General features: G+C 42.5%; 2 protein-coding genes across 4 annotated transcripts in view; both read left to right on the forward strand.

Moving 5' to 3' along the window:
- The first annotated feature begins 1,293 nt into the window (after positions 1–1,293).
- LOC147020401 (uncharacterized) lies at positions 1,294–5,384 on the forward strand. 3 transcript variants are annotated; one of them, XR_015061813.1, is made up of 3 exons: positions 1,299–1,614; positions 4,861–5,121; positions 5,358–5,381. XR_015061813.1 is itself a non-coding variant. In XM_085895729.1 (2 exons), the coding sequence occupies exons 1-2, from the start codon at positions 1,597–1,599 to the stop codon at positions 4,954–4,956; spliced, it is 114 nt and encodes a 37-aa protein (XP_085751855.1). In that variant the 5' UTR covers positions 1,294–1,596; the 3' UTR covers positions 4,957–5,148. The 3 variants fall into 3 exon arrangements, 1 of the variants encoding a protein (XP_085751855.1); XR_015061811.1 differs by having other exon boundaries at positions 1,333–1,614; positions 5,355–5,384; XM_085895729.1 differs by lacking the exon at positions 5,358–5,381 and having other exon boundaries at positions 1,294–1,614; positions 4,861–5,148.
- Positions 5,355–24,857, forward strand: part of LOC147020402 (protein tyrosine phosphatase type IVA 2-like) — a 30,448-nt gene continuing 10,945 nt past the window's right edge. The window contains exons 1-4 of the mRNA XM_085895728.1: positions 5,355–5,467; positions 5,566–5,658; positions 7,807–7,937; positions 8,997–9,071. Coding sequence (XP_085751854.1) covers positions 5,363–5,467; positions 5,566–5,658; positions 7,807–7,937; positions 8,997–9,071 — 404 coding nt within the window. The 5' untranslated portion in view covers positions 5,355–5,362. The remainder of the gene's footprint in view (positions 5,468–5,565; positions 5,659–7,806; positions 7,938–8,996; positions 9,072–24,857) is intronic.

Raw genomic sequence — 24,857 nt, forward strand, 5'->3', positions numbered from 1 at the left:
ACTGGAATCCTTTCTGTCGGCATAAGTTGGTGGACGTCAAACTGGAATCCATTCTGCCGGCATAAGTTTGTGGACGTCAAACTGGAATCCTTTCTGTCGGCATAAGTTGGTGGATGTCAAACTGGAATCCATTCTGCTGGCATAAGTTGGTGGACGTCAAACTGGAATCCTTTCTGCCGGCAGAAGTTGGTGGACGTCAAACTGGAATCCTTTCTGTCGGCATAAGTTGGTGGACGTCAAACTGGAATCCTTTCTGCCGGCATAAGTTGGTGGACATCAAACTGGAATCCTTTCTGTTGACATAAGTTGGTGGACGTCAAACTGGAATCTTTTCTGTCGGCACAAGTTGGTGGACGTCAAACTGGAATCTTTTCTGTCGGCATAAGTTGGCGGACGTCAAACTGGAATCCTTTCTGTCGGCAAAAGTTGGCGGACGTCAAACTGGAATCTTTTCTGTCGGCACAAGTTGGTGGACGTCAAACTGGAATCCTTTCTGTCGGCATAAGTTGGTGGACGTCAAACTGGAATCTTTTCTGTCGGCACAAGTTGGTGGACGTCAAACTGGAATCCTTTCTGCTGGCATAAGTTGGTGGACGTCAAACTGGAATCTTTTCTGTCGGCACAAGTTGGTGGACGTCAAACTGGAATCCTTTCTGTCGGCATAAGTTGGCGGACGTCAAACTGGAATCCTTTCTGTGGACATAAGTTAGTGGACGTCAACCTGGAATCCTTTCTGTTGACATAAGTTGGTGGACGTCAAACTGGAATCCTTTCCATCGGCAAAAGTTGGCGGACGTCAAACTGGAATCCTTTCTGTCGGCATAAGTTTGTGGACGTCAAACTGGAATCCAATTCTGTCGGCACAAGTTGGTGGACGTTCAAGATCCCACGGCGAGCTATCACCGGCACCCTGAACAAATAAAAAATTCCTGCTCAAACTCCTGCCATGAAGGCAATGGCAAACCACCCAGTGTAACCCTTGCCAACAAAGTGCTTCGACAGCAGCAACGCTCCATATTACAGTGTACGGTACATCAGGATCAGAATTGTTGCTGCCACCACTACATTTCCAGCGGGAGCATTAATTAATTTAATAAATAACAGTTTAATTAATTTTTTCTGTTTAAAAAAAAAAGAAACCATCGGCCATTCTCGGTACGTTTACACAAATGACGTCATTAATAGATCAACTCAAAAAGACCATCTGATGCAATCCTTTGAAACGTGTCCCCGTTCGTCTGCAGTGCTGCTGCGCATGCTCACATTCACCTGCCGGGCATTGACAACCATTTTTTTTTTATTATCCACGACGTTCATTGGTTCAACCTCACGGTTCCATCGAGCTTCACTACCGGCTTGCAGCGCCAGTGCTTCCTCGCGTCCAAATACGTGACTTTAAACACGAGGGACTTGAGTGTGCGTGATTTATTGAAGCCGCTGTGAGAGGGAAAGAAAACGACACGGAGCGGACGTTAGGGGGCGTGTCTTATTGTCACGTGATTGGGCGTCAGGGGTAAGTCACGTGACGCGGCAGCGACAGAAGGCGCAGTGATCTCCATTCCGATCGGCGGCAACGACCCAGGCAGTCTCCTTCAAATGAACAGGCACAACGCGGTGAGTGGTTTCTAATCTGTGGAGCACGAATTGCTCTGTTCTTTGTGATGAGGTGATTTTTCTGCAGCAGCACTCCTTGCTGAGTTCCTTATATGTATATACATATATATATATATATATATTTTTCTTTCTTGCATTCGCTCTTTAACGAAATGATTGGTGATATCATGGCGTCGTGGCCTTTCTCTCGTTGCGTGTTTTTTATTTTTATTTTACATCTCTTCATCATTTGGTGGGTTGTTGGTCGCACGCCCTTTGTTTCTCACTCCCACAGCTGCTGAGGGACTCCCTGACAGAGATGTTACCCCCACGTTTTCCCCCACGTTTTCCCCCACGTTTTCCCCCACGTTTTCCCCCACGTTTTCCCCCACGTTTTCCCCCACGTTTTCCCCCACGTTTTCCCCCACGTTTTCCCCACGTTTTCCCCCACGTTTTCCCCCACGTTTTCCCCCACGTTTTCCCCCACGTTTTCCCCCACGTTTTCCCCCATTATTCTCGCCTGGGTTTAATTGAATTTTGAGAATTTTCGATTTCCCAACTTCCTGCGACGTGCGATGCACACGTCGAACCACGTTAGTCGCCGTCGTTTAAAACCGGGGTTAACATCTTTGGGTGAAATTTATCTAAAGTACACAAAACAAACACGAGAAGGGTGTTTTGTGCCAACGGATTGGCAAACCTCCACAATTTCCACTTGGAAAGTGGTGAAAGTCCACGGAGTGCCCTTGGTGCCGCCATAGGAGTCTTGTCGCCAAGACACACCCAATTACCCCCCTCCTTATTTGCTGACCCCCCTTCATCTCTCCCTCTCGATCTCTCTTTTTATGGTGTATCCTTCCGTGAACTCTCAATCACCACCTACCCCATTCTGGTGCCTTGTATGCTTTACTCAAATACCCTCCTCTCGTCTTTTTAAAAAGAAATGTATTATATATATATATATATATATATATATATATATATATATATATATATATATATATATATATATATATATATATATATATATATATATATATATATATATATATATATACAGTCGGGAGAACAAGTATTTGATACACTGCCGATTTTGCAGGTTTTCCCACTTACAAAGCACCTAGAGGTCTGTAATTTTTATCATTGGTACACTTCAACTGTGAAAGACGGAATCTAAAACAAAAATCCTGAAAATCACATTGTATGATTTTTAAATAATTAATTTGCATTTTATTGCATGAAATAAGTATTTGATGTAATTAAACAGAACTTAATATTTGGTACAGAAACCTTTGTTTGCAATTACAGAGATCAGGCATTTCCTGTTGTTCTTAACCAGGTTTGCACAGACTGCAGCAGGGATTTTGGCCCACTCCTCCATACAGATCTTCTCCAGATTCTTCAGGTTTCGGGGCTGTCGCTGGGCAACACAGACTTTCAGCTCCCTCCAAAGATTTTCTATTGGGTTCAGGTCTGGAGACTGGCTCGGCCACTCCAGGACCTTGAGATGCTTCTTACGGAGCCACTCCTTAGTTGCCCTGGCTGTGTGTTTCGGGTCGTTGTCATGCTGGAAGACCCAGCCACGCCCCATCTTCAATGCTCTTCTTGAGAGAAGGAGGTTGTTGGCCAAGATCTCGTGATACATGGCCCCATCCATCCTCCCCTCAATACGGTGCAGTCGTCCTGTCCCCTTTGCAGAAAAGCATCCCCAAAGAATGATGTTTCCACCTCCATGCTTCACGGTTGGGATGGTGTTCTTGGGGTTGTACTCCTCCTTCTTCTTCCTCCAAACACGGCGAGTGGAGTTTTAACCAAAAAGTTCTATTTTGGTCTAATCAGACCACATGACCTTCTCCCATTCCTCCTCTGGATCATCCAGATGGTCATTGGCAAACTTCAGACGGGCCTGGACATGCGCTGGCTTGAGCAGAGGGACTTTGCGTCTGCTGCAGGATTTTAATCCATGACGGCGTAGTGTGTTACTTATGGTTTTCTTTGATACTGTGGTCCCAGCTCTCTTCAGGTCATTGACCAGGTCCTGCCGTGTAGTTCTGGGCTGATCCCTCACCTTTCTCGTGATCATTGAGGCTCCACGAGGTGAGATCTTGCAGGGAGCCCCAGACCAAGGGAGATTGACTGGTATCTTGAATTTCTTCCATTTTCTAATAATTGCACCAAGTTGTTGCCTTCTCACCAAGCTGCTTGCCTATTATCCTGTAGCCCATCGCAGCCTTGTGCAAGTCTACAATTTTGTCCCTGATGTCCTTAGACAGCTCTCTGGTCTTGCCCATTGTGGAGAGGTTGGAGTCTGATTGATTGAGTGTGGACAACTGTCTTTTATGCAGATAACAAGTTCAAACAGGTGCAGTGAAGACAGGTAATGAGTGGAGAATGGGAGGGCTTCTTAAAGACAAAACTAACAGGTCTGTGAGAGCCAGAATTCTTACTGGTTGGTAGGTGATCAAATACTTATTTCATGCAATAAAATGCAAATTAATTATTTAAAAATCAAACAATGTGGTTTTCAGGATTTTTGTTTTAGATTCCGTCTTTCACAGTTGAAGTGTACCTATGGTAAAAATTACAGACCTCTACGTGCTTTGTAAGTGGGAAAACCTGCAAAATCGGCAGTGTATCAAATACTTGTTCTCCCCACTGCATACACATTTCTCTCAAGCCGTCTTCTCCACTCCCTTCTATATTCCTCCTCCTCTGCTTAGTTATTTATCCCCCTCCAGCCTCATTACCCCCCCCCCACACTCCATTCTTTTACTCCAACCCCACCTAGTTTGAGAGTGTTAAGGAGTTATGCCTCCTCTCCCTCTCCCCCCACCTCAGCCCATTCATGTGCCTTATTTGCTTTACCAAAATACCCACTCATATTTTTATACCTCGAGCTATTTTTTTCTCTCCCTTCTCCTACCTCTTATATCCCTCACCCCCCTCCTTTCCTTATTGCTCCTCCTGACTTGTACCCCATTCCTCTACCAAAGCCCCTGTCCTCCTTTTTAAAATTTATTTTATTATTATTTTTTGAGATGGGTTATCTCTCAACCTGTCTTCTCCTTTCTTGACCTGCCTTTTTTATTTAAATTTTTCTAAACATTTCTCTCTCCCTCTTGCAACTGACCTGTTGTTACTCTTCTCTTCCCACATTCAATATTGCCTGCCCCCACTCAAGCTTTACTTCCATGAAATGCATAAAATGCCTCCCTTTTTGCCCTCCACCCTTGTATACCTCCACTTTTATTGTTTTTGAACCCACAGCAATTCTGCGGTGTACTCGGTCGCACATTTATGGAGTTTGTGAAGGGACGTGGAGAATATTGCGAGGCTCAGCACATTGCACTGGCAGACAAGTGATCTGCAGGCTCTTTGCCTGTTTTCTAGGTCCCCCTGGCTTCCACGAACTCTCAACTTTTGCTCTTTCAAAGCCCCTCGCTCCAGAGCTTCGGTGGCTTTTGGCTTGGCTGGCTATTGTGCATCAAAGCAACTTGGTGTGCGTGCATTTCCCATGATCTGATCAGGGTAAAGATCTTGTATTTCCTATTGCCAACATCCTCAAGTTTAACCTGACCTTGTAACTTTATTTATTTTCCTGCCAAGCTGTTTCTTGTGTCTCCAAATCTTGCATTTATTTCAAAAAAACTTTTTTCTTCTTCTCTTGCTTTGGATTTTTAAAAAAAAATTTTTTTTTTTTTTCTACATTTTCTCCAATCATTCAAACACTGTGAAACTTATTGACATTGTCCTTTACCAAGAAGTTAAAATGGCACGGATGAACCGTCCAGCTGCAGTGGAGATTGCTTATAAGAATATGCGCTTTCTCATTACCCACAACCCGACTGATTCTACCCTGGGAAAGTTCACAGAGGTAAGAATTTGCATTCTGTAAGTCATTGTCAAACTCTTTGCAATCTAACGGTGTTGTCTTCTCATGTTTGCTGGACGTTCTTGTTTTCTTTTATGCAGGAATTGAAACGTTGTAGGGTGTCAACAGTGGTGAGAGTCTGTGAACCAACTTACAATAAGCATCCTGTTGAAGAAGAAGGAATCAAAGTATTGGTGAGTAAAGGTCTCTGTGTCTGTCTGTCTGTCTGTCTCTCTCAATTCATTAAACCCTCCCCTGCCTAGCTGACCCAGTTTCATCCAAATGTGGGAGCAGCTCCGTACAAACATTTTATTTCTTTGACATTTTCACCATTGGAGTGACTATTAATGTAGAATGTTTTATTGATAATTATGACATCATAGGTCACGTGGTGCGGCAGCCATGTTGGAAAAACTTTGGACTTCTATTCTGAAACTGCACCAAGGGCAAAATTGAAACTTGGCACACTGCAAGTACTCATGGGGAATAAGTGGTTTTATTGTTATTATTTTTTTTAACGACATCATAGTTGCCTTCGTTTGGACATCATAATTGCATATGTAGAACGCTACATCTGATAAGTATGAACATTTGAGGGTCATCTAGGGATAAAATGGTCCACAGAAACATTTGTCATCAGTCAAGTGATTTGACAGCCATATATATATATATATATATATATATATATATATATATATATATATATATATATATATATATATATATATATATATATATATATATATATATATATATATATATATATATAAAGCTTCTCTGAGGTGGTAAAACAAATCGAGGCAAAACTTTATATGTGTGATCACCTATCCATCGGGAAATAAAGGGTCACATATGATGCCATAGGTCACATGGTTTGACAGACATATTGAATAAAAATATTAAATGTTTTCTTTGAAACCGCTTGATCAATCAATGTGAAACATCACAACTATGATCTAGTAATGATGGGGAATACATGTTTTTAATTTGAACTTGATTGGATACACGGTCTGGCAGCCAGAAATATTGAAATTTTTTCATCTGGGTTCATGAGTTTTTATTAACCTCCACCATCGAAGATGGTTGGAGGTTACTGTTTTCACCCCTTTCTGTTTGTTTGTTTGTGAACAGTATTACAGAAAAACTCCTTGACGGATTTCGACGAAACTTGGTGGGGGGGTTAGGTCTGGTCCAAGGATCATGCCATTAGATTTTGGACTTGGTCCAAAATCCAATATGGCGGCCAATTTGAAAAAATATTTGAATTTTTTTTTTTTGCATTTCCACATGTTTTAAGTGATTTCCAACCCCCCCCCCCCAAAAAAAAATTGTTAGAGAAAAAAATTTTTGCGACTTTTTTTCAACAAAATTTCGATTTCTTTTTTTGCATTTCTACATGTTTTAAGTGATTTCCAACCCCCACCCCCAAAAAAAAAATTGTTAGAGAAAAGTTTTTTTTGCAAATTTTGTTCAACAAAATTTCGATGTTTTTTTTTTTATTTTTTTTAATTTTTTTGCATTTCGACAAGTTATAAGTGATTTCCAACAAAAAAAAACATGCCAAAATTATAATTGCGGCTGATTTTGGAACTTCAGGTGGATATACCCACGTAAAATCGATTTCTGTCTGAAGGAATCTCGTAATGACGAATGAATTGAGAATGTAAAAGTTAAAAGGGAAAGTTGCAAACTATAACTCTGTGAGCACTGTTGACGTCAAATTGAATGAATAGGATATCAGGTTCACTTGAGTGACCTAGCAGTATTGGCGGAGGAGGTTTTGCACTCTACCGAGTGCTCCCCCTCTAGTTTTATTTTGAATATGGATCACTTGGCTATGCTTGGATTGGTTTGAGAGTAGAGGAGCAGCAGCTGAAATGTGAATTCTATCCACGTCTTCCTGATGACTTCATCTTTGTTTTTAGCTTGTTTGGGTTCCTTCTGATGACTCCCAATGCAGGACTGCACCTGTTTGGTCTTCCATTTGATTTGAATTGAATTTATTTTAATACTATTCCAAATTCAGTTGAATAATAGTCATTGGTCAGGTATCCAATCAAAGTGGTACGTCTTGGTACCCGGTCATCACTGCCAGCAGTTATAAAGTGGCAGTTCTAGTTATCTCTAATTATGTAACACACCACTACACAAACACAACACAAAACAAGTCTTGGTGAGGCTTTGCAATCTCTGATTATTCTTTTTCTTGTTTTATTTTTGTTTACTTATCTCTCCAGTTAAAGATTGGGCATTTCATCTGCACCGATGTAGGCTGAGACGTTTAAATGCTTTGGCTTTTGGAATGAGTTATCGTCCACCAATGTCACGTATCTGTCCTTCAGGACTGGCAGTTTGATGATGGTGCACCGCCACCAGACACCGTTGTAGAGAACTGGCTCAACCTGCTCAAGACTTCTTTCCAGGAAGAGCCGGGCTGTTGTGTTGCTGTGCATTGTGTTGCTGGTTTGGGAAGGTAAGAATTTTTCTGCACTCTACTCTTTTATTTTATTATTTCAACATTGTGCGTGCGTCTGTGTGTGATCAGAATTTGTAGCAGTTTTTTTCTTCTTCTCTTCTTTTTCCCTTACATCTGTGTTGGACAGTGTCTGTGTTTAATTTTGTATCAAACCTGCAATGCAGCATTCAAAATGATGCTCCTCAGACTGTTGGCCAGAAATTCAAATTATAGTTTGCATTATTTGGTCAGTCTGACCACCCCAACTCTTCCATCCCTTCAATCCAGCTCCTCCACCTGCCCCTGCTGCTCCTCCTCCCACCTTATGGCCTCCACTGTTTAATGCTTGCTTGTGTTTAACATTGCATTGAATTGAAAGGTATTTATCTTTTGCCTGTTCAATTTTGTTCCTGGTAATTGTGACCGAGCAATCAATTACCTTTATGGTTATCTCTCAAGCCCCCTTTACGTCTGGCTATCTTTGGTACAGGATATTTTCCATGAGATTGCTCCGTGAGCTCAATATGCTTTTCCTATTGCTGAGATGTGCTTCAACAGCGTAATTTAAGGAGAGGTATCGGAGATATGTCCATGGCACTCCAGGCTTTAAGCACTACTAACTATTGCTATTCACATGGTGAGCCTATCAATGACTGACAGAAAACCTAGTTGATTTTTAAATCGATTACAAGTATTTCAAGTTGAGGTTGGGTGTGGCGGTTTAGTTTGTTCTGCCAAAAATCAGAATTACTCTGGCTCACAGTACTCTCCATAACTCGCTCGCATATTACTCATCTGCCTGGGATTCACACGTACAAATAGTCTTGGTGTTTTGTTGGGTGAATACCACCTGATATCCTTGAACCTTAGTGAAAAGGACTATTGCAAAATGAGGCATGTGACATGTCAGCTGAAGACAAATGTCTTATCTTGTAATGTGCCATTGGTTATACATTTGTTTGCAGTCAAACTTTTTTCTTCTTCCCCTGACCTCTGTTTGGTGAATGAATAACTGCAATTGCAGGAAGCAACAATGTGAACCATTCGAAGTTTCCTGTTTTTTGTTTGTTTGTTTAGAGCACCGGTTTTGGTTGCGTTGGCATTGATCGAAAGTGGGATGAAGTATGAGGATGCTGTCCAGTTCATCAGACAGTAAGTTTTTCACATTTGACTTGTGAAGGGCAATAGTTCTAACTGCAAATGTTCAATAATGAATGCATAAAATGTCTTGAAAACCACCGGGACACCAAGGTCGCTGTCTCATCTGCGAGCATGTGTTGTTTTCACAAAGTTATGCCACAAACCTTCCCTACGCTTGGAGGCAAAGTTGTTTTGCTATCCCGCTAATTGTTTAGTGACCCAGGATGGAGAGCCGCAGTCTTTATGGCTTCTTTTATCCCAATGAAATGTGGTTGTCAAATTCAGTTTGATTATCTAACCTCTGCTCCTTTTGCTCAAACGAAGATGTCATTCCATATGAATGCTTGGTCTTCTTGCCACCATGAACAAAAACCTCTGAATGTTCTTTGCATAACCAATGTGGTGTTGTGCTTTCTGTTCAAGAGTACGATTGTAGCGCTCCATGATTCTTGCATGAATTTTCGGTTTGATTCCTCAATGAGGAAGGCTGTGCTTCTGTGTTTGAGGATCGTCGTAATGGAGTTTTTTTTTATTTTTTTTTTTTCCTTCCATGGTCCTTCATGGTGCACGAGTGTTGTATGTGTGTTCGGCTGACGCCAAAGTGAACTCCCACCCACCTTTGCTGTGTAAAATAGTGGTTTAATCAGCAGCACACAAATTGTTCAACTTGTTTTACAGAGGTTTGTCTCATTGGAAAGTTCATTTTGAGCGTTCATAACCTACTTGTGCTGATAAATCAAGGTTGGCTGGTACCTCTTTTGCTCTTAGGAAGGGCTAATGCTTAAAATTTTCGTTTCTCGCATACTTTGTTCAATATTCTGTTGGTTCCATTCATTGTACTACTCTTCATGAAGAAGGGTGGAGAAAGAAAAAAAAGGCCAATACAATTTTCATCAAATCCTGCCTTGGCAGTGTATTTTGCGATCAGGATGACAGCCAGAGGAATAATAATAACTAGCCAAACCCGCACTCTGTGTGAAGTTTCGAAAGTGAGAGTTCATTAGGACGTCAATATATCCAGTGTTGACAATGTGATTTATCGAATTTCTTTATATACAATGTTTCTTGTTACCTTTTTTGTGTCAAATTCACTTTCTGAGGTAGTCAGCATGTGCAGAAGAGGGTTTTACATTCTCGGAGTGGCATTACGCCTCTCTGGTGACGGTCTGTCGACGACAGACGTAATGACCGATGTCATGACGTCATTACGCCTCTCAGCGGTGACGTCACGTCACCATGTAAACATTAGAAAATCGGCAAAAATTCCCTAACCTGTCCGTCTGGCACGATCTCACATAGCCCATGCTGTTCATTAAACCACAAACCACCTGCATGCCGAAAATGGCGACAATCATTCCTGCAGTTTTGGAGGAGAAATGTCAAATTACGTGCACACGTTAACAGAAATAATATATAGGATTTTAAATAACAGGCCATGAAATGTGGAAACTGGTTTCGTGAGACATGACATTTAACTTGACCAGTAGGGTCTGTTTATTACATTGATTATGTTGGTATTTTTCATATCGATGTACTGTCAGACCTCACATACCTCGAGGGGATATGCTCCTGAAAAATGCAGCTAATATCGGGGCCTTTTAATTATTTTATTTTTAAATGAATTTTGCAAACTCGTGGAAGAGCAAAGACACAACAAAACAAAGGGGAACGCCAACTGCCATGTGGATGGAGAAAGACGGCCAAAGAAGGGATGCAGGTACCGATGGATAAGGGTTGGTGTGTGTGTGTGTGTACACACACACACACACACACACACACACACACACACACACACACACGGTGTGTTCAAAAAGTATCCAACCTTAATTTTTCGTGCGTAAATTAAGCTAGGGAGATGTGGTTTGGTGCACGTATGTAGGCGATCCTAATTCGTATGCTTGAATATTTTCCTGCCGACAGACCTCCGATGAGTGAGGAAGTGTAAGTGAGTGCCGTCGGATTTTCGTTTTTGACAAAATGACGGATCACTGTGGTCTCATCGCCAGTGATCACTGTGTTGAAGTTGGGATCGCTGTTCACAGTCTCCAGCATGTCCTGTGCGATCTCCAAACGGAGTTGCTTCTGCTCGATCGTTAGCAGCTTTGGTACGAACTTAGCTGAGATTCTCCTTAAGCCCAAATCCTCAGTCACAATGGAATGAACGGATCCAATGCTGACGCCCGCCTCGTCTGCAAGTTCTCTGATCGTGATTCGACGATCCTGCATCAGCAGGGTCCTTGCTTGGTCAATGACGATCTCATTTCGGGATGTTGAGGGCCTACCAGAACGTGCTTCACTTTCCACTGATGTGCGACCATCTTTGAATAGGTCGTACCACTCTTTTATCTGTGTGGTGCCCATTGCTTCATTCCCAGAGGCCTGTTGAATCTTGCAGATCTTTTCCACTTGGGAATCGCCAAGCTTTACACAAAATGTGATGCAGTAGCGTTGTTCAAGTTTTTCTGTCATTTTGTCAAAAACGAAAATCCGACGGCGCTCACTTACATTTCCTCACTCATCGGCGGTCTGTCGGCGACTGACAGCTTCTGCAGGCGGGAAAATATTCACGCATACGAATTAGGATCGCCTACATACGTGCACCAAACCATGCCTCCCGAGCTTCATTTGTTTACGCACGAAAAATTAAGGTTCGATTCTTTTTGAACACGCCTCGTGTGTGTGTGTGTGTGTGTGCGTGCGTGCGTGCGTGCGTGCGTGCGTGCGTGCGTGCGTGCGTGCGCGCGCGCGCGCACACACGACAGAAGTAACTAGACACCTTGAATTTCATCTGTATAACAGTTATACTCGGTGATTTGTACTAATATTCGACTATTTATTTGCAGAAACGATTTCCTAGATCTTGTATGACAATTAACAATGCCTCTAACCCAGGGAGCACTCAAACTCCAATTTTCAAAGAGAACGAATTTTTGGCTATTTGGAAGGTCGAGTCAGATAGCTCAGAACCTTGGCATTCCACTTTCTACAGTCAATTGGGTGATTGTGCAATTCACCAGCAAAGGCAAGGAACCCGCAGCTTCCCGTTCTGATCGATCCTGGCCCTCCGAAAGGTGTCTTCGAGTTGTCAAGCGGTCCATTGAGAAAACTTCCCATTGCAAGGCACCAGATGTTGCAGAGGAAGTCCAAGTTAGCTCAAGAACTGCTGTGCGGTACCTTCATCAACTGGGCTGCCATTGGAGAGCAGCTTGGGGAAAACCTCTTCTTCTAACAGCCAACATTCAAAGGAGCAAGAAGTGGGTGAACAATATGGCCAACAGACCCTTAGATTTTTGGAGAACTCTAAATTTTTCAGATTAGTCTCAATTTTCTGACAGTGGATGCGTATGGGTCTGGAAACTTCCCAGTCAAGAGTTTTCTTTGAACCGATTGCAGTCAACTGTCAAAGACGTTGGTTTTCCAGTGATGGTGTGGGGAGCAATCTGGAGTGCTGGTCGGTCAGAGCTTGTTTAATGTGTTTGCCACATCAACACTACGACACATTTCCATCCTTGAGGATGGAAGTCTCCCTGTCTTTTCCACTGGTCAGATGGTCAAAAACAACCCTGTTCATGGAAGATGGAGCTCCATGACAAACTGCAAAAAAGACAAAGAATGGCAGGACAGAAATGGGATCAAGTGACTTCCATGGCCAAGTCAGTCTCCTGACATGAATCCCATTGAACACCACTGGGCCATATTGGATCGAGCTGTGCAGAAAAAAGTCCAGGAAACCAACATCACGAGCAGAATTGCTAACCCATTTGCATGAAGCCTGGGCAGAAATCCCACAAGAGAAATTTTCAGAACTTGTTAGTTCTATGCCGGAAAGAATGAAAGCATTGAAATGTGCAAATGGCAAGTCTACAAAATACTCGTGTATGTATTAAAATGGATCAAATATACTTCAAATGTTCAATAAATAAATTCTTTAAAAATCATGGTGTCACTTTACTTCTGGCAAGTTTATGTGTGTGTGGATCACTCACTCACTCACTCACTCACTCACTCACTCACTCACTCACTCACTCACTGACTGACTATTAAATATCGGTATATTCCGGGTGATGTAGAAAGCTGAAATTTTGTGTCGATGGACATCAAAGCTGGTAAACCAGCAAAAAAATCACAACCTTCAAAGTATCCGTAAATGAAAATATGAAAAATCAAATGCAGGTGAGCAACCCGAGACAATGGGGAAGTATGGTTCGTATGCTTACACTGTGTAAGCACACCCTGGTGTGTTTGTGTGTGTGGTTAATTAATTAATTAAATATATGTGTGTATACAATTAAAGACTTGCGTTTTGGAGTATAATCAACGGATTCCATGGTAGATTCTCCAACCTTTAATTGAACAAATGATTCAACATGTGCAACACACCATGCATCTGTTGACCTTTCTCAAGAGTGATGAACATTACCACAACATCCCCCTAAATACCCAAAGGTGGGGGTGGGCCAAGCTGGACAGCCAATCAACGTACCTATCATGTCACTTGCGCATTCTGGCCGTTAACAAATTAAAAACCCATTTGCACATTAACTGATTAAACTACACACTCACATAAACCAATTAGAATAGCATCAGAAAATAATCAATCGCTGTCATTGCAAGTAAACTCTATCAGTAATCAATCATGCTGCTAAATACGTGCACTAAGTAAATTCACAACAGTATACATGCGGCCAGGTGGGGGAAGGCAGGTTGGGTGGCGGGTGGGTGGGGTTAGTTCTGACTGAACAGCCGGGTGACATACTATGTCGACTCCCCATGCAATGTCCCAAATTCCCTGGTGCATTTATGCAAGAGAGGTCCAAACACTAAAGGTAAATCCACCTCCTCCGTGGTCCATGTGACCGTTTCCTCTTCATGCCAAGCCTTCAGAATCTGTCTTCTGGTCCTGTTTGGGGTTGAGCCCAAAATGCTAACCCTATCCCATCAAGGTGTCCTGCCTTGAGTCTATGTTTGGCAATGGCAGACCTGTTGGGATAATTGCACTCAAAGGCCTTGCGGTGTTCAGCAATATGTTGGCCTCAGGTCCTCCCTGTCTCTCCCACATTCTCGGCTCCACAACCACAGGTTATTGCATGCACCGCCCTCTCCTTCCTCGGAAACTTGTCCTTTACCCTCATCAGGGCTTTGTTGAGAGTGAAGACCAGATTTAAACTTGCCCTCTCTCCTGTCATTTTCAATATTCTGCCGATCCTCTGTGATGCACCCGGTATAAAAGGAAGAACACAAAGCCCTTTGGGTTGTTATTTTGGTCCCACTCTGTTGTATGGGCCATGTAGGATTGTTCTTTTTGGTAGCAAGTAACTGTTAGCCCTCAAAACCTTTTGAAGATTGTCCACCTCTCTCATCTTGGCTTCGATGGAGGATTATATCTGACGTGCTCTTTTTGAGAGGGTGTGTACCACCAATATTTTGTGCTCCAATGGATGACAGGAATCAATGTTGAGGTGTGTGTGTGGGCTTTCTATACACTGTGACAATCAGGGTTCCTTTGGGATAAGTGTCAAGGAAGGGAAGGGCTCCATTCTTCTCTTCATTGGTGAAATTGATCGATGGAAAAGTTTTGTTTTTTTTTACTGATGTTTAATGTGCTAATGTTTTTTAAATTTAATGTTCAGAATGCGTGAGACGTGACAAGTGCATTGATTGGCTATCCAATTTGGCCACCCCCACCTTTGGGGATTTTAGCGGATGTTGTGCTAATGTTCATCACTCTTGAGAAAAGGTAACGTATACATGGTGCGGTGCACATGTTGTTGATCAAAACTTGAGTCATTGTTTGTTCAATCAAGGTGTGTGTGTGTGTGTGTGTGTGTGTGTGTGTGTGTGTGTGTGTGTGTGTGTGTGTGTGCGCGTGTGTGTGTGTGTGTGTGTGTGTGTGTGTGTGTGTGTGTGTGTGTGTGTGTGTGTGTGTGTGTGTGTGTGCGCGTGCGCGCGCGTGTTTTGCTTGTATGTATGTGTGTGTGTGTATATGTATATATATATATATATATATATATATATATATATATATATATATATATATATATATATATATATATATATATATATATATATATATATTATTATTGCTTCGGATCTGGAAACCATGTGCATTCAACATGCAGATGTCCCAAAAGTCAGTTATGTCGTTAAGTATGAGTTGAGTCGGATCCCCTTCCTTTTGTCTAGTGGGAGAATCAAAGGCATGCGTTGCGATTTATTTTAGTTAGGTTATTACATCTAACAACCATCCCATCTGCATGACCCTCAGCCCATCACAATCCACCACCAACCAGCTACCTTCTCGCACCCTGACGTGCCAAGGCAAGATCTCGCGGTTCCGGTTTCTCGGCTCCCACAAACGTTGTAACTCTTTCACGACAACCTTTGCAACATTGATACTGTTGCTCGTCAAGTATGAACCCGCATGGAAGAGTGACTGGGGTTTCCCAGCAGGGCCAAGGCCCCGCCCCAGAAGGGTGGGCCATAGGACCCTGTCCAATCAAAGGCGGACAGCGAGGTGTGTTTCACCAAAGGCCCCTCCCCATTGAGGGAGGTTAAAAAAAATCCCCGAGCACTCTCTGAGAGCGGAGTTTGGTGGGTTTTTGCTGTTACGAAGGGGTTGTAACAGTGGTTGTTACGAGGGCTGTCACGAGGGTTGAGCAGAAGGTTGTCGAGGCGGCGAAGTGTCTCTGCTGGCCCTCTACAAGGAAGGAAAGAGCGACCCTGACCCCCCTCTATGGACCCCGGCCATTCACCACCCAAGCTCTGCCACGAACCTCGAGTCTCACACGTGCGACTGGGGACCAAACCAGCGACCTTTGTAAGGTGCCGTAGCACGGAGTACCCCGTTTCTCCGATGGCCAGGTACCCATCCGAACTCTGGCCCCCAGCTCGTATTCCTTCTCAGCTGCGACGGTCCAATAAAGAACTCTGGGATTATTTTCATTTGTGTGTGTGTGTGTGTGTCTGCATGTGGGCCTGTCTTTAAATAGAACTAAATAAGTGTTTTTGGATCGTTGTAAATATTCCTTGCTTGCATATTCGCGTTAATTCTTGCCTTTGTCTTTTACTGTAAATATAACTTGTTATAAATGTTCCCAGTCCATTTCTGTCCCTTCTTGAATTGGTCCAGCATGGTTCGGATCTGAGTTTAGATGGGATTTTATCCCCGATCATCCGTTCATCCTTGCCGGCACGGCTTTGGCAGTTTCTGCTTGGCTGCACCCGAACCGGAGTTGGTAGTCGGTAGTTGGGTAGAGTGGTGTTAGTGGGTAGAGTGACCGCAGTGGGTAGAGTGACCCGGTTCGAGCAAGACGTGCCGAGGGCGAGGTTTCCCTGGTAGTCAATCGCGTAGTTAATTAGGTAAATTGGTTATAGACAAATAGACCCTATGCTACGCGGTTGAAATATTGGCGACCACAGTCGGTTCAGCGACCCGCCGCGTCACGGAATTATCCAGAGTGACGGCCTACAATTCCGGGGAGTCTGGTGGAGACGACACAGCTTTTCCCACCTTGTGGTCGTTCCAGCCACCGACCACCGGCCCGCAACTATATATATGTATATGTATGTATATATATTTACGGATCCGGGGGTAGGGGGTTCTCGGACGACGGCGTCAATCACTGTCCGTAACCAGTTTGGGTTTTCACACCCTAATCTCGACAGCCAAATGTTACAGATTCGGCGCCACCCTCACCAACGCCGTCTCCGGGGTTATAATGCCGGCTGGTTCGGCACAATTCTCGGGTTACGCGTCTCGAACCGCAATTCTAAAAATACACCTGTACCTTGCCAGCTGGGGAAATAGACCCTGGTTACAGACTGGTTTTGTCAGAGACCGAGTGGAGTCTACCAGTCTGTAACCATTTTCATTTTTATATCCAAATTGAGCAGATCGTTCCTCGACGCGGCACAAATTAATTCAAAGCGGCAACTTCATACGAATCAGCCAGATTTATTGGGGACATTTGGGAACTCGACACAAGCAAAGCTTTCACGACAATGTTGTAATTAATCTATAACCCATTCTTAACTAGGGAGCTACGGATTATGGGTTTCGAAGGGAACTCGAACGAGATATGCCTTAAACGACATGCAGACAAGACAGAGTACTTGGTGATGTTTCATGGACGAGAGGAAAGTGTCAAAAGCACGAATGTGGTTCGTGACAAGCCGATGTCCACAGATTCGAGCCCCCAAGCTCGAGCACGCCGCGTGGCAAGATGGCGGCGCCGTACTCTTTCTTCTCAAGACACCGCTTGCGCACGCCCTCCTCAGCACGTTCTGACCCCGCGCAATGTCGAAGGCACAAGACCGTCAGATTGATGGTGGGTCTCAGCTGGTTTCTCACAAGGTCCAGCATACAAGTCCAGGCCTGGCCTGTTCACCAGACAAGGCCAAATTGGGGTGTTGGGCTCCGGCAGGCTGGGTTTATGAGATTCCAAGACTCCGTCGAGCCGTGAGGTGAGTAGGGATAGTCAGAGGCTCCGTGACTGGACTCCGGAAGAACCTGTCTGTCTTCTCACGAAATCCAATCGCACCCCACCTCGGCGCTCATTTTCACCACTGCCGATTGCAGACTCGTCTCGCTCAGGTTCAGCTTCTCTCACGGCAGATTCAACACTGCCTTTCCTTATTCGACGCAGATTGCTGCCTCCCCACTAGTCGTTTATATACAGCAGAAGTCCTCACTCGACAGTCAGACTCAGTTACTCCCTCGGCAGATGGCAGACTCTATCCTTAAGTTCAGTTCCTCCTACTGCCGATTACACCACACTTCGGCGCTCTCATCGCAGATCCACACTGACTTTCCTTCGTTCGCTCGCCTTGAAGCCCACTGGCTCCTCCCCTCAGTTTCACTTCCTTCTCTTGGCCACTCCCTCACAGCCTACTGGGGGGGGGGCTCCTCCGTAGAGGGGAAGGAAGAAGAAGAAGCTCTCGGTACACCACCACCGCACGAACAATAAACAGCCTCTTTCATCTCCCAATACACATGTAACGTCCATTTACTGAACAATCCTGGCTAAACATGCATTTAATGGCAGGGGGGGGGGGTCTGCGCTATTCCTATATTTAATATCATAATAAGGGCCATTTCTGCAACAATATATATATATATATATATATATATATATATATATATATATATATATATATATATATATATATATATATATATACATATACATATACATATACATATACATATACATATACATATACATATACATATACATATACATATACATATACATATACATATACATATACATATACATATACATATACATATACATATACATATACATATACATATACATATACATATACATATACATATACATATACATATACATATACATATACATATACATATACATATACATATACATATACATATACATATACATATACATATACATATACATATACATATACATATACATATACATATACATATACATATACATATACATATACATATACATATACATATACATATACATATACATATACATATATATATATATATATATATATATATATATATATATATACATACATGTTTGTGTGGATTGTTCATATCCCATGCACCTCCAGCCGAAACTGCTGCGTAAAGTCACCAAGAAGGCCAACACAAGGTAAGCGCTATGCTGTATCAAACACTTCCCAGAGTTCCTCCACAGCTATAAAGACATTCACAAATGCTACACACCCCCTCAGTTGCTGGACCAGTTTCATCGCTTATGGGTGAATCATCATCATCATCATCATCGACCGCGCAGACAGCAATGCATACTAATGAGGCTCCCAAACATGTACCACATGCAAACGTCAAAAGCAGTCAATATTTGAATGAAAAATTACTCGTAGAGTGTCAACTTGGCAAAACAGCACAAAGTAGGATGGCACTCGGTAAAGCGCACACCTGCCAGGTGGAACAGTTTCCGTTTTGCATCCCACTGATGGGCTGGATCCAAACCAAAATCCAATCCGCTTGTTCTTGTCACCAAGTCAACTCGTCCACCTTGTTTTGCCTTAACTCATCCACAACTTTTTGAGACATAGTGATATACAGTAATCCCGCGTTTCTCGCGGGGTTACGTTCCAAACCCTCCCGCGGTAAGTGAAAACCCGCGATGAATGGACGACTCCACAAAACACATTTTAAACACATAAAAGAAAACATTTGAAGCATAAAAATGCTTACTGTAAACTCAGTAACGTTGCAAAAACATTGTGATGGGCAGTTGCTGGCATTGTTTCTTCATGGTGGTGAGGAGAGTTTTGTAGGTTTCCATTGCGCCATCAATAGCGTTCTTGAATTGCAACGCCCGAACCATAGAGGGATCCCATGCTTCAGCCATCCCCTGCAATTCTTTGGCCGTTTTCGCCATTGTTAAGCGTTCAAGTGATAGGCCTTCGTCGTCGTGCTCCTGTGATGGATCAGATTGTTCCTCCTCCTCCTCCTCCTCCTCCTCCTCCCATGCAGACTTCGTAAGCTCAGCCAAATCCTCATCCGTTAATGGGTCAGAGTTGGTTTCGATGAGGTCATTCACTTCGTCGTGCGTCATGTCGTTGAATCCTCCTCCTAGAATCTTCGCCAGCTTGACCGCCTTATCGATTGCCGAATGGTGAATTTCATCTGGAGAAAAGGCCTTGTATTCGTGGACGCATTCTGGCCACAGCTTCTTCCAACAGGCGTTTAAGGTTTCTTTTTTCATATCTCTTTAGAGCCTTCTGAATTATTTGGAGACACGTTGCTATTGTGAAATCACGCCAATACGCCCTCAGAGAAAAATTGTCGTCGGAATCCATGGCCTCCCGAGGTGCTGCAGGCCGTTGCGAATGTAAAGCGCTGATGTTGGCTTCGTCCTTCTTGATGTAGCGTATGGTCGATTCAAACCGTAATGGCGCCCAACCGCGGCAAACGTTTTTCCTTTGTGCAGCATTGTAGGGCTTGGAGAGAAAAAAACGTAGAAAATATCTGTGTCGTTTACAAGCGAAACACTCAAGACAGCGAGAGTGCGCCTCGTGGGCAGCAGCCAATCAGCGCCAAGGAGAAATGAATAGCACGCTCTCTCTCTTTGTCTCGTGCGTTGTCGACAAACATACAATTTTTTTTGTTTGTTTTATTATGAAGATACTTTCGAGCGCCACGCGTTATAATTTATTGCTTAAATAATTTATATTTTATATATTATTACCGCGATGTACCGGGGGAATCCGCAGAAAAATCTAGTTACGTTCCAAGGGAAAACCCGCGATGAACCGGGGGCACGATAGGTGAACCGCGATGAAGCGGGGGTTGACTGTATTTAGTTTTTGGCCCTATTCATTTGACAAATTAGGCCTGTTGACCTTTTGACCTTAAAATTAATTTGGAGCTGAATTAAGTGATTTGATATGCAAATGGTCTTCAAATTTCAAGTCAATCGGATGAAAATTGACAATTTTAGAATCAATTTAAAAATTTGGCCTATTTTAGGTTGACCTTTTGACCTATGATAACCTTAAAAGTAATAGGTGGTTGAATTCACTGACATGATGTGGAAATCCTGTTCAAATTTCAAGTCAATCGGATGAAATTTGATGAATTTAGAAAATTTGGCTCAAATTGACCTTTTTGTGGTCGACCACATTTCAGGAAACTTCAATACGGGACAGTCGCAGGGTCGGTGACATTAATCTCAGAACTTTCAGTTGAGCGGTTTGGGCTGGAGGAAGCGGACACAAACGTACAAATGGAGGCGATCAACATACCTGTCAAAAAAAAATTGCCAAGTAATAATAAACACCCACCCACATCTCTCACCTGTGAATGGAGGGGATAGCCAATCAACTAAACCCAGGTGGCTAAGATTATATAAATATATTAACACCTCCCATGCTCCTCTGGCCGAAACTGTAGCGTAAAGCAACCAAGAAGGCCGACACAAGCGAAGCGCTATACTGTATCAAACCCTTCCCAGAGGTCCCAGAGGGAGGTGTTTATTTTTCATTCCTCTTTTTTTCCCCCACCTTTGGAATAAACTTTCACACTCTGTTCAATCCCATTCTTCCCTCCAGGCCTTAACAGTTGTTCACCAAAACCTCAATCTTTTCCACCCCAAACCTACCTCCTTCAGATTCCCTGCTGTCCTTCCTAAAAGTCCCTGTGGAGTCCATCTTGTATACCCCGTGTTCCCCGACCCATCCCTCTCCCTTCCACAGATCTCCTAATGGCTCTGTTCCCTATTGTTTTGTCCTTCCCTCTCCCACCCCTCTTGTCTTATGCCTCCCTTGCTGTGCGTGGTGTGTTAGCTCTCATACGAGCCTTGGCAATTATTATTATTTTTTTTAAACAAGATGTATAATCCTAGCCACCTGGGTTTAGTTGATTTGGTAAGATCTGATTGGCTATCCCCTCCATTCACAGGTGAGAGATGTTGGTTGGTCTTTATTGATTGTTTTTGACATTTACACGTAGTACATGCTTGCGGGCCTCATTAGTATGCATTGCTGTCTGCACTGTCGCTGATTCACCAATAAGTGATGAAACCGGTCCGGCAGCTGAGGGGGTGTGTAGCATGGGGATTCTCGTGTGTGTACGATTTGTGACCGTCTTTTTAGTTGTGAAAGAACTCTGGGAAGGATTTGATACAACATCGTGCTTACCTTGTGTAAGCCTCCTTGGTTGCTTTATGCAGCAGTTTCGGTGAGAGGAGCATGAGAGGTGTTTATTTTTTATAATCTCAGCCACATGGGTTTAGTTGATTAGGTGAGAGCTGATTGGCTCTCCCCTCCATTCACAAGTGAGATGTCGGTGGGTCTTTGTGTCTGTACATATATATATATATATATATATATATATATATATATATATATATATATATATATATATATATATATATATATATATATATATATATATATATATATATATATATATATATATAACGCCATTTTTTTTCGACATCAGATCCAATACGGCTGACTGTCCACCATTTTAGTTAAAAATAAATAAATAAAAAAACCTAATGTTGAACATGTCAACATTTTCTCAGACAAGCGTACACCGAATGCTGTTCAAGCTTGGCACACACATAATTAATGATGGCTTGCATCTGCACTTCATTTATATAAATTTTTTTTTTGAGATCAGATCCAACATGGCTGTCTGGTGGCCATTTTGTTACTTCAATGTCCCCAACCATTTCTCAGACATTCATGGTCTGATTTTGTTCAAACTTGGCGCAAGCACAGTACACGCTGGCTTCCACGTGCCCCGCAATTTATTTTGCAATCTGATCAAAGATTTGATTTGGTATATATATATATATATATATATGTATATATATGTATATATATGTATATGTATATATATGTATATGTATATATATATATGTATATATATATATGTATATATGTATATATATATATATGTATATATATATATAGTGAAGTACTGACTCATTCATTCTCTGTCCCCAATATGCAATCTCCCATGGTCTTTTTATTTTTATTTTTTGGACTTGAGCACCTGCAGGTCAGTCATTTGAGATTGTCAGGATTCAATGATGTTTTCCAGCATTGTCAGAGGCAGGGCTGCCAAGCTTTCCTAATCGTAATCCCATCTGAGTGGTTGCAGGTGCAATTTATTTGTATGAACGGGACCAACAAGGCAATTTGAATTGTGGGAATTATCCCAATTACTGCACAACTCTCGCTGATCTGTCTTGTTAGAACCAGCTGCCAAGTGCTCCATTTGCAAGAAGTCTGTCATTCCGACTCCCCCACCACCCCCCCCCCCAAGACTGAGGTGGATACCATAGTATGCACATGCACTCTCTTCAAATTCATATTGCTTGAAATTAAGTACTTTGGTGGTCCTGCTACTCTTCTTCCAAAGCAATTATTGTTGATGCTTCCATGGCACAACCACCTCGTCTGAGTGTGGGGGGCTTTGTCTGTCTTCATTATATGTAGGGGGTGTCAGGGTTTATCAATAGCTTCGTACTTACTGCCAAAATGGATTAAATGCACAAGCTCATTTGAACCCTTCATGCTTCACCAAAATGGAGGATGACATGTTACGATGGGGACTGAAAAAGATTGTGTGCTTGTTTAGGTACTCTGTCTCGAACATTTTGGCTTTGCAGTGCTGATTGGCTGCGTGAATACGGTGCATGGTTTGTTTTTAGATTGTGTCCGCCCCGCCCCCCCCCCCACACACACACACACACACACACACCCACACACACACACACACACACACACACACACACACACACACACACACACACACACACACACACACACACACACACACACACACACACACACACACACACACACACACACGCAGCGGGAGTCTGTTTTGCAATCACTTTATGTCTGCATGGGCAGTAGCCTTTAAAAAAAAAAAAATCTTTATTTAATTTAACCATTTGAGCATTTATCAAAATTTAAACAGTTTTCCAAGACTATGGAGAAGATAAATTAAGAATTTTGTCAAAAGGTGAAAGGTACCATTTTGAATATAAAGTGTATGGAGTTTGCATTTTCAGATGCTTGCTAGTTTGTTTTTTTGAGATGTGCGAGAGTTAAAATGCATTGCTGTCACATGATTGGCAGTTGTGAGTGCACAGCAAAGCTTGCAGCATGATTGAGGAAATCAAAATTGTGGCATAGAAACTGGTGAGCAGAGTTTTGGTATTTGTTGACAGATGTGGATGTGATGGAGGGTTTGTGAAGTTTTCAACTTTGACCCTTCAAAGTAATGAACCAATTGGTGGAATGGAACTACAAAGGAAAGCAGTGATTTTAATTTATTTATTTTGTAGATCATTACGATGATGAATCGTGCGATTGTAACAGCTGAGACGAATTGTTTTGGTGTATTCGGGTGTGTGACTGGGGGTAAGGGTTAATCCTTGGTGTGACAGATGTTGCTTGAAGAGTTTTGCTGAAGCATTTTCCAAATGGACTAGGTCCGAGTAGGCCTTCAGTTATGTGCCTTTTGGATGTTAGGTTTGCTCTACTTGTGCTTGAGAAATTATATTGAGTAGAATGATAACATTTATTTTTATGAGGTGGGTTTTTAAAATTTTTTAAATTATCAGTATTTTTACCAAGTTGTAAGGCATTTTAGGGAGTGTGCCACACTCTCAAACCGGTGCTTCTCATTGAAGCTCCTTGCTCACCAACAAATAACAGTACATCACCAACAAATTGAAGAAAGTAGTTTACAATGTTTAAATACCGTACATGGTTTAAGAAGCTTTGCTCTCCGCTAAACATGGAACAGTGAAACGTATGACATGACGTACAGTAGGTTTTAACTTTTTAACCTCAGCATCTGAGCTCATCAGCTCTGTGCAGTGCACAAGCAATCTCTTTTTCTTCTTGGCCGCTGTGGCTGGTTTTAAAGCAATTGCCAATTGGTTATTTATATGAATCGGATGTGCTTTAGAAAGCCTGTGCCGAGTCTGTGATCTGTGATGGTCATACCATTCCATCAAACGTCCGTCCTTAAAAAAAAAAATAAAAAATTTTAAGTTTTATTTTATTTAATCCACCGCCCCCACCCCTCCTCCCCCACCTTGAGTGCCAATTCACCCAACCTACTTAAATCGATCTCATAGTTCATCACCTGTTATAACCTCTCTTTACCCCTCCCAATTTGCCCCTCATCCTACCTCTGCTATTAACACCTCTTCAGCATCGGCTGCTCTTCTGTTGTCCAAAAGTGTGTGGTGTTCACATCTGTGGGCTCCATTCTAACTTAACGCATCTTTTTTTTTTTTTCTTTTTTTT

The sequence above is a fragment of the Eptatretus burgeri genome, chromosome 9 (assembly GCF_056783735.1).
Source record: "Eptatretus burgeri isolate ZD-2024b chromosome 9, Ebu_testis_v1, whole genome shotgun sequence".
NCBI lineage: Eukaryota > Metazoa > Chordata > Myxini > Myxiniformes > Myxinidae > Eptatretus > Eptatretus burgeri.